The sequence below is a fragment of the Cheilinus undulatus genome, linkage group 1, assembly GCF_018320785.1.
Source record: "Cheilinus undulatus linkage group 1, ASM1832078v1, whole genome shotgun sequence".
Taxonomy (NCBI): domain Eukaryota; kingdom Metazoa; phylum Chordata; class Actinopteri; order Labriformes; family Labridae; genus Cheilinus; species Cheilinus undulatus.
In genome coordinates this window covers 3,235,125-3,249,598 of record NC_054865.1, presented here as the reverse complement: position 1 = coordinate 3,249,598, position 14,474 = coordinate 3,235,125, and the positions used below count along the sequence as shown (strand labels likewise).

General features: G+C 38.9%; 1 protein-coding gene across 1 annotated transcript in view; it reads right to left on the bottom strand.

The window, feature by feature from the left end:
* Window positions 1–14,474, bottom strand: part of LOC121511279 (elongation factor-like GTPase 1) — a 57,646-nt gene that overhangs the window by 19,870 nt on the left and 23,302 nt on the right. The window contains exons 3-5 of the mRNA XM_041789884.1: window positions 12,064–12,211; window positions 2,887–3,016; window positions 2,176–2,302 (exon numbers count right to left, since the gene is read on the bottom strand). Of these exons, the coding sequence (XP_041645818.1) occupies window positions 2,176–2,302; window positions 2,887–3,016; window positions 12,064–12,211 (405 nt within the window). The remainder of the gene's footprint in view (window positions 1–2,175; window positions 2,303–2,886; window positions 3,017–12,063; window positions 12,212–14,474) is intronic.

The following is a 14,474-nucleotide window of genomic DNA, read 5'->3' as shown; positions in this document are numbered from 1 at the left end:
GTGCCGCACTACGTATGGAGTGAAGGACAGAGAGGGAGAAACATTCTATCTCCCGCTCCAATAAATATAACTGTTTATAGAGGACAGAGAAAACACACCGCAGATGTTTGCAGCACAAATGTGATTTTAGAATGTACATAATATACTTGCAAAATCATATCGCTCCTGACATGCAGAGAAAGGTGCTATTTTTCTTATATAGCCAGCATATATTTTAAAATCACGCGTACCCCCTGGAGTAGAGCCTGACCGATATGGGATTTTTGGGGCCGATGCGGATACCAATATTGGGGGCTAAAGAAAAGCCGATATCCGATATATCGGCCGATCCGATATATTTGCCGATAACCGATATTTTGGTCGATATATGAAAGAAGAACATTGATATACACAGGATATATACTGTACATGAACACAAATGTGGACATGTGAATAACCAGTTGCATTTATCTTTGTTTATTTCACAAAGATGCAACTTAGACAACATTAAAATGCTGTATAATAGTCTTATACTGTGGCTGTGGACAATATTAGACAGGAAAATGATAAATGGAGAGCCATATTTACATCGTTGTGGCAAATACGCACACAGAAAATGTTTACAATATGTGAGAAATATATATATGAGAAACTCCGTTCACTTGTACAAAATGCTTTTATTTTGAAAAGTTCCCGACAAACTTCCTCTGTACACTAAATCAAGTAGCTTTTAGTGGTGTTTACTAAGGTAAAACGTATGAAGACGGACAGGGCTATGAGAGCAGAGAGATATGGCTGACATGCAGAAAACTCACACCCTGTGTGAAAGCCACACTGGCAGGAACCGGAGCTGACACAGTCTGAAACGAGCTTAAGTCCTCTGCTCTGCTGCAGTCAAACTGCGCAAGCACGAGCATGCCTGTGAGTGCTTAGGGACGAGGAGAGGCCCATGGCAGCAGCACTGCTCAGTGAGAAGGACAACAAGTATACGTGCTTTCACGTCAAAGTCTCCAAAACTCTCCAGTAACACCAGTTGCTTTTTTGAAAAAGTGTCGCCAGAGGGGTCTGAAAACTCGCTAAATATAGTAACGAAGTCGCTGAGTTGGCAACACTGAGTGAAGGAGAGCTGCAGCTGCACTCTGCGTCTGAGGGGGAGGGGACAGGCACTCAGGCTGAGTTCAGTATGGAGACACACAGAGCGACAGGAGACAATCACTACGGAGCAAAAAGTTAATTTACCGGCTACATTTTGGCCGATGTTGATTAATCTGTGAAACGCTATAACTGGCCCGATTAATCGGCCCGCCGATAAATCCGTCGGGCTCTACCCTGGAGAGCCTTCACTGACGCGTACCCCTATTTGAGAACCACTGATCCAAGCGCGTGCTAGCCGCAGTTGTTGTTTGCGTCATCACAACATCCTTTTACGGCCTTGTTGTTTCGGTAATAAAAATTTTTCGTTCGAAAACCGAAAATGCACTTTTGGGCCATTTTTGGCCGAAAATTTTCATTGGCCGAATTTTTGGTGCATCCCTAATTAATATTGTGCTTAATGTGGTTACTCACCACTTTGGTTGAGTAGTTATTTATGAATATTACCTTCAATGGCATTAAATACAACTATCTCCATCTTCTCATTCAAAACCCTGCCACACCCTACTGTTCATATGAGACACTCAACGCTAAGCTATTTGTATTTAAGTCTGCCGAAGAGCTGAGGGAAAGCTCTGGCAGAAAAGCTGTGGCCATTAGAAGCTAATGTGGCAGTTTGTGGCAGTTTAAAAAGAGCGTTTGACCAGGATTTCAGGCCCATGCTTTTAAAAAAACACAGGTAACTATTTTAACTCTGATATCTTGCACCAGGTAATTCAATATCCAAATGTAATCATTTAGCTGGCTAACTGCACACAATCCTGATTAACATTAGCGAATGTGTCAAGAACCAGTTAGTAGGAAAGATAGACTACAGCTCCTGCTACCACAGTGCAATCACTGGCTTGACTGTGTTTAATTGTGCAGCTGCCACAGCTCTCTAAACTTTTGCCATTCCCTTTTCGGGCTTGTTTTCCCCCTAAATAGGGGTGTTTTAACTTCTATGTCTATATGCATACATGGATAAAATTATATCCAGTACAACCTAGCTCATTCAAAGCCTACTAAAAACCTTGGTCTGCTTGTTTTCTGCTGGGATCTTACCCTCAGGTAGAGGAATTGCCCGAATACAGATGGTTGCCAGTCCATTTGGTGTTGTCACGGTGATGAGACCACTGGTGTCCACATGTAGGGTGTTCGACAGTCGACTCTGAGAGGCATCATCCTTGACCTAACAACACATATGTGCACGCTGATGGCTTTGCTTACAAATTCATAATATCAATCAAACAAGAAAATCCTTTTTGCTTTGAAACGGCACAATTTTCAAACATTTTATCCTATATAATAAAACATGTCAGTTGCCACATGTGTAAGTAAAATCTATCCTTGTTTCTAGCTTTGTGCACAAACTGAGGTGAGGCAGGATGCTTATAACAGAGATGCTTTTATTTTCTGTGGTAATTTGATATAGAATGAGGCAGTTTAACCCATTAAAGCCTGAAAAAAACAAATTATAGCCAAAAAATTGTCATTTTTTTGGAACTGAAATGTTCATTTCACTTTCTACTGAAATCCAAAAAAATCCTAATTTCCATAAAATTTAACATATATATATTTATTTTGTCTCTCAATTGATACATTAGGTGTTTTTGGTAACTGATAATCCACTTTTAATCAATTATCAGATTGTATTCGGAAGTTTTTTAGTAATTTATGATCATATTGGTTAGACAGAGGTATCATAAAAGTATGTAACAAATATGATACAACAGGCTTTAAGGGGTTAACCCCTTGTCAGTAAGATTGGCTCACCTGGTGTATTATAGCTACTTTCTGCTGCTTGCCCAACTCTTCATTCACCATGTCCACTTTAGGAGGACGAACCACAGTTTCTCTGAATGGAATGATGGGTTTCGATGAGCTAATTTCAATTCGAGCAAACCTGTTAAAAGAAAAGCAAAAAACTTGCCACTGAAAATGATGAAAGCTAATAAATGGCTGTCATGACACTTTACAAAGTTAAAGTATGTACACGTTGTAAGTATGGCTAAATATAGGCAAGTCATAAGGCGTAATAAAGGAGATAATAAAAATATTTATTTGCAAACATAAACATGACACCACAAAAGAGACAGAGACAGACAGAGATAGAGGGACACAGAGAGAGACACACAGAATGAGAAAGATAATCTCCCAGAGCACCAGGGCTGTGGTGTCACAGTCTTGTGGTTGAGAACTGCTGACCTCATTCTGAGTGTTATTCTGCAGGTCAAGCTGCTTTCCGGGAATGTACAGAAGAGCTCAGATTGTAGTTAGCTAGTTGACTTGCCCACAGGTCATGTGACCAGCTAAACAGGCCAGTGAGTCAAGGAGTCTATTTAGTAACCTAACAGCAAAACTATGAGCTTGGAAAAGCCAAGATATTTCGTTTGGGCCATAAAGTCACATTCCCATTAATGTTACATCAAATCTCCTACTCTATAAAAGCATTGTTCAACCTGTTCTCATGTACTGTTTCACATGCTTTTACAATATGCTCACAATCAAAAACCAGAGCACTCTGACAAAAACAACAAATATCGCCTATAAGGTTATAGGCCTCCCAACTACCAATCTCACTCAGTTAAATGCCAAAGCTATTACACGCAACAATACAAGGTTACACTCACCCACTACACCAGTACTTTACATTACTGCCCTCTGGACGCAGATACAGAACACCCAGATACAACAGAGCACAGCTTTAAAACAGTCTGATACCCTTCGCCTTGACAGTACTAAACCAATAAAAATTGAATGACACCTGATTGTCTTCATTTATTTGAACTTCATTGCTGGAAGTGAATGCTATGTGTCTTATGCCTTGCTAGCGTTCCTTTTCTCTGCTGTACGCCAATATATGTAATGCGTTTCATATCTGTATGTGCAGAATCTGTGAAAATGAATTTCCCAGATGAGACAATAAACTAACTACCAGCCAGCTGGCAAACAAAAAACAAAAAAATAAGTGATCAATCTGGCCATTAAGCCATCCATCCAGCCAACAAATTGGGGAGTAACACCCTATGAGGTTGGCAGCCAACACCTTTCTTGAGCTCAGCTATTATACCGTAGTTGAGCTATCAGTCTGAAGTGATGAGACAGACTCACAGCCTGTGAGTCGCTCTGCTTTTCTCCACCTTTCACTAAAAGCAGTCAAGTGGCACCAACACCCACATGTATTCCAGCACATTCTGAGAAGTGAAGCTGAAGCAGCTGTTTCAATGAATGGGGATGAATTTTCAGTAATGACATCATGTTCCTTACACTTTATACTGGCATCTAAGTCATCCTAGAGCAAGGGTAATCAACTAAAATTCAAGGATGTCCAGTCAGAGAAAATTTATTAAATCAAAGGTCCGGAACATCATAATGTGTATTTTGAGTTAGTGTGATACGTGGATCTGGGTGCGATTTCAGGGACTTGTTGCACTGATAAAATATGAAAATCTTGTTTGTCTACAGCTCACCTGTTTCTCTGCCTGTTCCGTTTTTAACCGTTCGACTAATTTTACCATAAAAGACTGTCCAGTTATTGAAATGAATAAAATGTTCACTAATTAAATAGAAATAACTTTAAATTTATTGAAAAAAGACCACAGTTGGCCCAGGAGCCACAGCGTGGATAACCCTGGTATAAAATAATTATAACCAGCGAAACAGTCAGATATTTCCAACATTTTAAGACACATCCATGTGTATAATCACATCCTAACTGATGTTTTTAATGTCAAAGAAGAAATGATTCTGTTCTCTCAAACATAGAGTGATAGTAACTTAATAGGAAGGTCACATTAAAGTTAAATAGTTAAAAGTTACCTAAACTTTTTTTACTCTCTCAGTCTGTAACAGTCCATGCAGTTTTGAAGCTGCATTGTTATACTCTTGACTGTAACAGTTCTCTTCTTGTCTCCCTCCATCCTCGTCGTCTGAGCGTCTGCCTTATATCAGACCGATTCATTAATACAGACACGTGTTGGCTCATTAAGCAACCAAAGGGAACTACAGTATCTACTGGAGGAATTATAAGCTAATTGATACTCGAATGCAACATCATTTAGACTGCAAGACTCGAGTCCGTCCGACTCGAGTTTGAAGCCCTCGAGGGGTGAGTAGGTCTTAGAGTTGTGACTTCAGCTCCAGCACAACCACACGTCTCTCTCTCCGTGACTCTCTGGTGTGGTGAGGTAAAATAACTCGTAGCATGGATGGGTTTTCTTGTAGGTGCAACATTATGTCGCCCGGTACTGCCACATGTTGAGCAACGTGATGTTTGCTGGTGTTTCGTGCAGCTGCTTTGAAATGCTGTTATTGTTTAGGAGGGGGCAGGGTGAGTGTTTGTGAAGTGAGGCACAAGTTGTGCCATGTTTTAGTGTTCCCTTGAACATATTCCCTAGATATACAGTGCTTAACAAATTTATTTGACCACCTTTCGTATTTGTCTCAGAGACCATCCAGCATCATGGAGTGCTTTAATGTGGACTCTTTCATTTTCAGTGAGCTCTCCACATTTTACCATTTTGAACAGGAATGAGGAATTTCAAACTGAATTCACCCAAATTTGAGCAGGCTCACTGGGCTTTTCTGAGAAGTCAGAAATTAATCAAGCAGAACATTCAACCACTAAAACTAATTTTTCTCTTCAGGAATGCAAGTAAATAACTATAATTTGACATACTAATCAAGAAATATTAAGGTGCTTTACTATTTTATCAGTTTTTTTTGTTAATCGGTCAATTTGAAAATTCATGGACAACAATAATAATTATATTTTAGCATTAAAAATATCACTTCAGTTAAACAGCTTCAACATATTGATGGATTAACCATTGCAGAAACATAAAAAATGATTTTGGTAATTACCATTGCTGTTAATTTAGGGCAGCTGTGGCATAAACCTTACTTTGGTTAGGGTTAGGGTGGTCTAATAAATTTGTTAATCACTGTACATTCCTCTTTCTAAAAAACACAGCATTTCATTCAAATCATTCAATTTCCACGATTCCTGCGCTAAATAGTAGATTCCGTTTTCATTGACCAATTCCATGGTTTCCTTAACGCTGAAATCATAGGGCCCTAGACTTCTTGTCTCAGCTCACTCGTCTTTTCGTCTACTCTCTTTGTCTATCTAATGATTGTAGGTCCGGGTCCAGGTCCGTATTGGATGGCGTCTGGGTCCGGACCCGGACCGTGGTCCGCCAGTTAGTGACCCCTGCCCTAGAGCATTAGCTGGAGCTAAGTCTTTGGATTTAAAAAATGGTATCAGGAGTGCTGATTATACACCGGAATTCACATCAACTAGAATCTGATTGTCTGACAGTTCTGATAGCCAATCACGAAGAATCACATTTTTTAATTGTATGTTTGACTCCTTTGCTTAGCATTTCAAAATGCATCTGTGTAGGTTCTTGGTCATCCAGGTCATGGTTCTCCAAAGTTTGATCCAATAGGAGCAACTGGACTTGGTGAGGCTCTTACCTTAAACGTTCCCTTAAGGTAGTGGTTCTCAACTGGGGGGCTGGGACCCAAAAGTGGGCTGTGGTGCAAGTTTCAGTGGGTCGCAACTAGGTGTCTGAAAAAAAAATGGTGGCAAAAGACCTGAAGTCCTTATTGGACATGCATCAATACCTATTATTTTACCCTGTTTTACTGTGAAATTGGGCAAATTTAAATGTTTGATCAATATTTCAAATAAATTAATCTCCTTTGCTTGCAATCAACGGCTATTTTTTCCCATGGTAATGAAGTCATTTCAAATGTTCTCAGGAAAACTGGCAAAAATAGACACATAATGATGGGGAAAGAGGGTTATAAAATTAGTCAGTTTTATCCTTTTTCTTTTTTATATCAGGTTTTTTGGTCCAATCATACTCTAAACTGTGACATATTCAATTAACTGAACAAGCAACGTGGAAAATGATTTGGAAACTTGGGTCGTGATCTGTTGTAAGACAGACTGGTTGGTCATGAGGTCGGACCAGTTGAGAACCACTGGCTTGAGGGACCTTAAAGGAGTATTTCAATATATTTGATGTTGGATTGTACAAGCACTTGGTAGTAGTTTTTTTTTTATATACTTTTTATTTTTCAGTTTTTGGTCATTTTTACAAAACAGCAAACAACAACAAATACATTTAAAATGACATTACAAAAAAAAAACAAAAAACAAAAACCGGGGGTGGGGCTATACAGTTATACCGCCTATTATTCAAGGTTCTCAGTCCAGCTGCAATGGTTCCACCTTTCTCTTGTATTGAAGCCATCTGTCCCAGCGATGATCAAAGGTTTTTATTTTAAATTTCAGAAGGTGGGTCAGTTTTTCCATAGAGTATATTTCCTCTATAATTGTGAGCCACTGGGCTGTTCCTGGAGGGTCACTTTTCAGCCTGCTTCTCATGATGGCCTTTTTGCATGCGAGAATCATTATTTTGAAGAGATGTATGTCTTTTTTAGGGATGCAGTTTCCTGGGGGTAAGCCCAGGTATAACACCTGAGAATCCCTCGGTATCCCGGTCGCAAAAATCTTTTCCAGGATCTGGATAACTCCTTCCCAAAATGTTTTAATTTTAATACATGACCAGAAGATATGAGAATGACTGGCAAATGTATGGCCACATTTCCTCCAGCAATGTTGTTGTATGTCACTTTGTTTAGATTTAATGTGTGGTGTGATAAAAAATCGGATTACATTTTTCCAACCAAATTGTCTCCATCCCTTTGAACTAGTAGTGGTCTGCTGGGTTATGCAGATTGTTTGCCAGTCATCCTCTGACAGCACAACATTCATTTCTTTTTCCCATTTCGATTTAATGTAGAATGTGTCATGTCCCTTGTGGTTTTGTAGGCCATTATATAGTTTGGATACAATTTTAGTGGGGGTTTGTTTGTATGCATCTGTAAACACCTTTACCACCTTATTATCCCACTGTAGTATCCCTCTTTTGATATCTTTCTCATAAAGATCTCTCAACTGAAAATATCTAAACCTGTCTTTGCTCTCCAGACCAAACTCTCGCTTCAACTTCTTAAAGGTCTTAAAGGACCCTCCCTCTATAAGTGTACACATAGCTGTCATGCCTCTTTCTTTCCACTCTACAAAGGTACTGTTGATCCTGCCCAGCCCAAACCTGGGAGACAGGGCAGGCCAGATTAATAGCCTACATTCTCCCTCCATCTTATGTTTTTTAACCAACTCATACCATATTTTCAGTGATTCTTCTATGATAGAATTATTTCTCTTTGGGTCTGGATCTTCCTTTTCACCTAGTCTTGTCTGAGGATGGCTCTTACCCAGGTTTAGCTCGATGTGTTTCCATCTAGCCTGATAATCTGATGAGCACCAGTACACCAGATATCTCATTTTGGCTGTATAGTAGTAGTTTTTGAGACAAGGAAGAGCTAGGCCTCCATTTTCTTTATTCAGCTGAAGTGTTTTAAATTTCACTCAAGGTCTTGCTCCAGCCCAAATAAATCTTGATATTTGTTTGTCCCATGTTCTAAATTGAGTTTCAGGTATTCTAACTGATAATGACAAAAATAAGTATAACAGTCTTGGCAGTACATTCATTTTCACCGTATCTATTCTCGCACTAAAATCTAGGACCAGCTTTAATTTGATCATTTATCATATTGTAATTGATCTTGAAGACTGCATCCAGATTCCGGGTAATTGTTACCCTCAAATATCTAATTGATTCTGTATCCCAATTTAGTTTGAAATTCTGTCTTATTGGTTTGTAATTAAAGGAGAGCACCTGAGTTTTTGTGATATTGACTTTATAACCTGAGATCGAACCAAATTCTTCCAAAGTTGTCATAAGTTTAGGGAATGTTGAGTCTGGGTCTTAAGGAAAAATGATTACATCATCTGCAAAAAGTCCTATTATGTGTTCTTCTTTTGCAATCGTGATTCCCTTTAGTTCCCTAATGTGTCTCATAGCTTCAGCCAGTGGCTCTATATATACTGCAAAGAGAGCTGGGGAGAGGCAGCAACCCTGACGTGTTCCTCTATATAACTTAAAGCTCTCTGTCAGATCTCCATTGATCTTTATTCTAGCAGTGGGGTCTTTATACAGGGCTTGAATGCACCTAACAAATTGACTATTGAATCCAAGCCTCTCCAGCAAACCACAGAGAAAAGTCCAACTGACTCTGTCAAATGCCTTTTCAGGGTCCAGACTGACTATAACTGCACTTAGATTTTGGTTATTGACCTGCTCTATGACATGGAGAGTACGCCTAATATTATCTTGCGTTTGACGGCCTTTTATGAATCCTGTCTGGTCTTCATGTATTAACTCAGGGAGAAAGTATTCGAGTCTTTTAGAGATAATTGATGTTAATATTTTATAATCTATGTTTAAAATAGATATTGGGCAATAGGATTCACAGTATTCTTTATTTTTTCCTTCTTTTGGGAGGACAGATATCACTGCCTCCTTCCAAGACGGTGGGGCTACTGCCCTACTAAGCGTCCAATTTTGGGATTCCAATAGGGCTGGGGCCAAATCATCTCTAAAGATTTTGTACCATTCATTAGGGAACCCATCACTCCCTGGACTTTTGTTTGCTTTCATTTTATTTATCGCAGAGTCCAGCTCTTTTTTGGTTATAGGGGCATTTAATGTATCATTTTGTAGTCGACCTAAAGAGGGGAGGTCCAGTCCTGCCAAATATTGAGTTGCTTCTTCATCATCATTTCCAGGCTGAGAGTATAACTTTTCATAGTACCTTTTGAAAGCTTTGTTGATTTCCTTTGGCTCAAGGGTTTGTTTGTTAGTTTCTGGATCTCTAATTTTATGAATTGTGTTCTTGGTTTGTTGTGTCCTAAGGCGTTCTGCTAAAATTCTTGTTGCTTTTGGGCCTGATTTGAAAAATGTTTGTTTAGTGAATCTTAATTTCTTTTCCAATTCTTCCTTTGCCAAATTGTCTAATTGATCTTTGAGATTTTTTATTTGGTTTGCTAATCTTTTAGATTTGTCTCTCTGTTGAATTTTCTCCAATTTCCTCAATGAGTCCTTTAATTGATCCTATTTTTTCTTTTTCATTTTGTTCAAATATGCTGTTCTGGAAATTAATTTCCCTCTCATAACTGCCTTAATTGTGTCCCAGATAATTGTCGGGTCAACTTCATTGTTCTTATTGTCCTTTATGCAGTCACTAATTTCTTTTTTAATCTCCTTCACCATTGTTTCATTATTTAAGATGCCCACATTTAGCCTCCATAATGTATTCTTTGGTTAAATGTATGGTCAAATAAATAGCGTTGTGGTCCGATACATCTGCTGTTCTAATTGAGCAGTCCTTCACTCTGTAACTGTCAGAGATATTCACTAATAGGATGTCTATTCGAGAATGTACCTGATGTGTGGCTGAGTAGTGAGTGAAATCCCTATCATGTGGATGTAGGACTCTCCACACATCGATCAGGTCTGACTCTCTAATTAGTAGATTAAGATCTTTTGATCTATGGTGTTTTCTCCTGTTAGTGCTTGTCGTGTCCATATGATGATTGAGGACTGTATTCCAATCCCCACCACCGATCAGAATCCCCCCACTTTCTGTATTAATCACATCAAATAAAGACTTAAGTTTTTTTGTCACTTTCTGGAGGTATGTAAAACTTGGTAGTAGTTTTAACAGTATTTCCCCTCAAATTATATAAAGCCCCCCCCGAAGGTCAAGTTGATTTTATTGTATTTTATTTTCTATATAGCGTCAGATCACAACAGAAGTATGTTAAGCATACCTTTCCAAAGGAACAGTCCTTTTCTTAAATAAACTCATAGTCTCATAGCCTGTTATTTATCTTGTTTACACAATAACATGCCATTTCTGAAACGTTTGCACAGACTGTAGCCTACCAAAGTGGTTCTCACCCCTTTTCAGCCCGCGACCCCCAAAATAAAGGTGTCAGAGACCGGGGACCCCCACTGTACCTGAAGGTGGCTGAACACAGCCATGAACATTCAAGAATAGCCATGTGGAGACAAGGCCATCCATTAGGGGGAAGAATGGCCCAGCCAAACTGGGGGCTGGCAAAATCATGGTCCAGCGTAAAGTTAAGCTGTGGTATTTTATATTTAACCTGAATAATAACCACTCTTATCAAAGAAACAAATAAACTTAGCACAAAAAGTAAGGAAACTTGTGTTTGGTGCATTATTTCTTTGTTGTTACAATGCATCTTGGCAATAAATCTTATACCGTTGGAAAGCCTGTTTATTACCCTTTTTAATGGTGCCACATTTGTAAGGAACATGCATTTGTGGGATGAGCAGCAGAGCTAAGTATGTGGGTTGTGCCCATGAAAAATGTGCCAAATTAGGCTTTCCAACATTATAAGATTTATTGCCAAGATGCATTGTAACAACAAAGAAATAATACGACAAAAAAAAATCTACCAAACACAAATTTCCTTGCTTTATGTGCTAAGTTTATATTTTTAATTCATTTGTACTGTAAGTAGCCCTCTTAAAAATGTAAATCCTTTAGTGTAACACAAAATTACTTTAAAAATAGCTTAAATGAGTAAATAATGGCAAAAAATGGTGGGAATGGTGCTAAAATCAGAGATTAAAAGTAGCAGAAATGGGTTTGAAGTGCCAAAAATCTTGAAATGGGTGAAAAAAATGAACTGGCAAGAGAGGGTTAGTGGAGGCAGAAATAGGAGGAAATGGCTTAAACTGGCAAAAATGGGAATATTAAATTGTGAAATGTGGCATTTAAAGTGGTAAAGAGGGGTTAATAATGGCAATAATGGGTCAACAGAGCCAACAATAGACAAATAGTGGCAAGATTTGGTGTAGAAGTTGCAAAAAACAGGCAGAAAAAAAGTGGTGGAAAGGGCTTAAAACTGACAAAAAATGGGTTTTAAGTGGCAAAAATGACATACTAAACAAAGCAGAAGACAGATTCACAGGTGAATTAAGAGACTGTACACACACTGACCGATCTCGTAGGTCATCGAGGCAGCGTTGGAGATGAACTTCACCAGCAGTGACCAGGACATGCTCACCAGTTTCCTGGATTAGAACCTCAGCACAAGGATCTGCCTGGCTCAACAACCGCATTCCATGCACTAGTTTTGGCATCTCACCTAATACACAAACAGATACGAATAAAAACAATTTATATATTTGGCCAAATGACTTGGCAATGACATCTAAAGTTACAAGACAAATGGTATTAAATTAGGAGAGAGTGGGGTTGGCTGTCATACAACCTTAATTAATATCTCACCATCAGAGGTTGCTGTTTTCCAAAATTTGGTATGAAAATTTCCTGAATTCAGAGCTCACTTATATGGTATTTTCTGGAGCAGGACAGCTGAACTTAAAGTGAGAGGACTTTTTGTGTTTTTCATGTCAAATTGTAAAGATTCAGCTCCTCAGTATTTTTCTTCTAGGCTTTCACACGATGGGTTTATAACAAAACAATTGTTACCCTTAAAAAGTGTGATGGGAAAGCTATAGTTTACAATCTAACTAGTTGTTGGACATTTGTTAGCCTTGATGCTAGCAAGAAATTCCAGTTAGGGTTGGGTGTCACATGTAATCGGATGTGAACATGTACAGTCCCCTCCAAAAATATTGTAATAATTATATTACAATATCATTTATATTTGCTTTAGACTAAAACATTTGGGTTTGACATCAAAAGATGAATATTAAACTAAAGATCAACATTTCAGCTTTCATTTTTACGTTTGGATCTGATACACAACTTAGGAGATAGCTTTATTTGGAATGGAACACCACATTTTTAGGTGAGCAAAAGCATTGGAACAGATAGACTGAAAACAGATTAAAGTGAACAAGACTTAATATTTACTGGAAAATCCTTTTCTTGCAGTAACTGTATCAATCCTGTGACTCACTGACATCACCAAACTTTAGTATATTTCTTCTGTGATGCTTTTCCAGGCTTTCATTGCAGCCTTTTACAGTTGTTGTTTGTTTTGGGGGGTGACTCCCTTCAGTCTCCTCTTTAGCAGGTAAAATGCTCTATAGGGTTTAAGTCTGGAGACTTGACTTGGCCAGTCTAAAACCTTCCACTTCTTGCCTCTGATTAACTCCTTTGTTGTTTTGCCAGTGTGTTTTAGGTCATTATCTTGCTGCATGATGAAGGATCTCCTAATCAGTTTGGTGGCATCTTTCCATAAACTGGCAAACAAAATATCTGTAGACTTCTGAGTTCATGTTTCTGCTGCCATCATGTGTTACATCATCAATGAAGATTAATGCGCCTGTCCCAGAAGAAGCCATGCAAGCCCCAGTCATGACATTACCTCCACTGTGTTTCACAGATGAGCTTGTACTGTATGTTTGGATCATGAGCAAATTCTTTCTTTCTACAAACTTTAGCCTTTCTATTCCTTTAGTAAAGGTTCATCAGTCCATAAAACTTTGTCCCAGAATGTTTGAAGGTGATCTCTGTACTTTTTGGCATACTCCTGCCTGGCCTTCCTGTTCTTCTTGCTAATGAGTGGTTGGCATCTTCTGGTGTAGCCTCTGTACTTTTGATCATGAAGTGTTCTGTGAACAGTAGATGGTAATACCTTCACTCCTGTCCTCTGAAAGTAGTTGCTGGTGTCACTAACAGTAGATGGTGATACCTTCACTCCTGTCCTCTGGAGGTTGTTGCTGATGTCACTAACAGTAGATGGTGATACCTTCACTCCTGTCCTCTGGAGGTTGTTGTTGATGTCACTAACAGTAGATGGTGATACCTTCACTCCTGTCCTCTGGAGGTTCTTGCTGATGTCACTAACAGTAGATGGTGATACCTTCACTCCTGTCCTCTGGAGGTTGTTGTTGATGTCACAGTTGTTTTAGGGTCTTTCTTTACAGCTCTCACAATGTTTCTGTAATCAGCTGCTGATGTTTTTCTTGGTCAAACCATTCACAACTGTTATTGAGTACACCAGTGGTTTATTTCTTGTTCAGGACATTCTTAATGGTTGTACTGGCTATGGCAAATTTTTTGCAGTGGCTCTGATTGGTTTTCCATCTTCTCTCAGCTTCACAATCGCTTGTTTTTCACCCATAGACAGCACTCTGGTTTTCATATCTGTTACACCTCTAACTAAAAATTCATTATGCACAGCCAAAACCCAAATCTGAAACTGAGTGTAGACATTCAGCGCTATTTATTGTGTGACTGATCAATGTCATTGGACACACCCGGGCAACAAAACACACCTGTCAGTCACATGTCCCAATCAGCGTTCCCACTAGACTTTTTTGTCCCCAGTCAAAATGACCGGCAGTCCTCAAGAATTCTGGCCATTTAGAACAACTACCGGACATTTGCTTTAATATTATTTTGCTGCATTAACAGCTGCAAAACGAATAAATCTG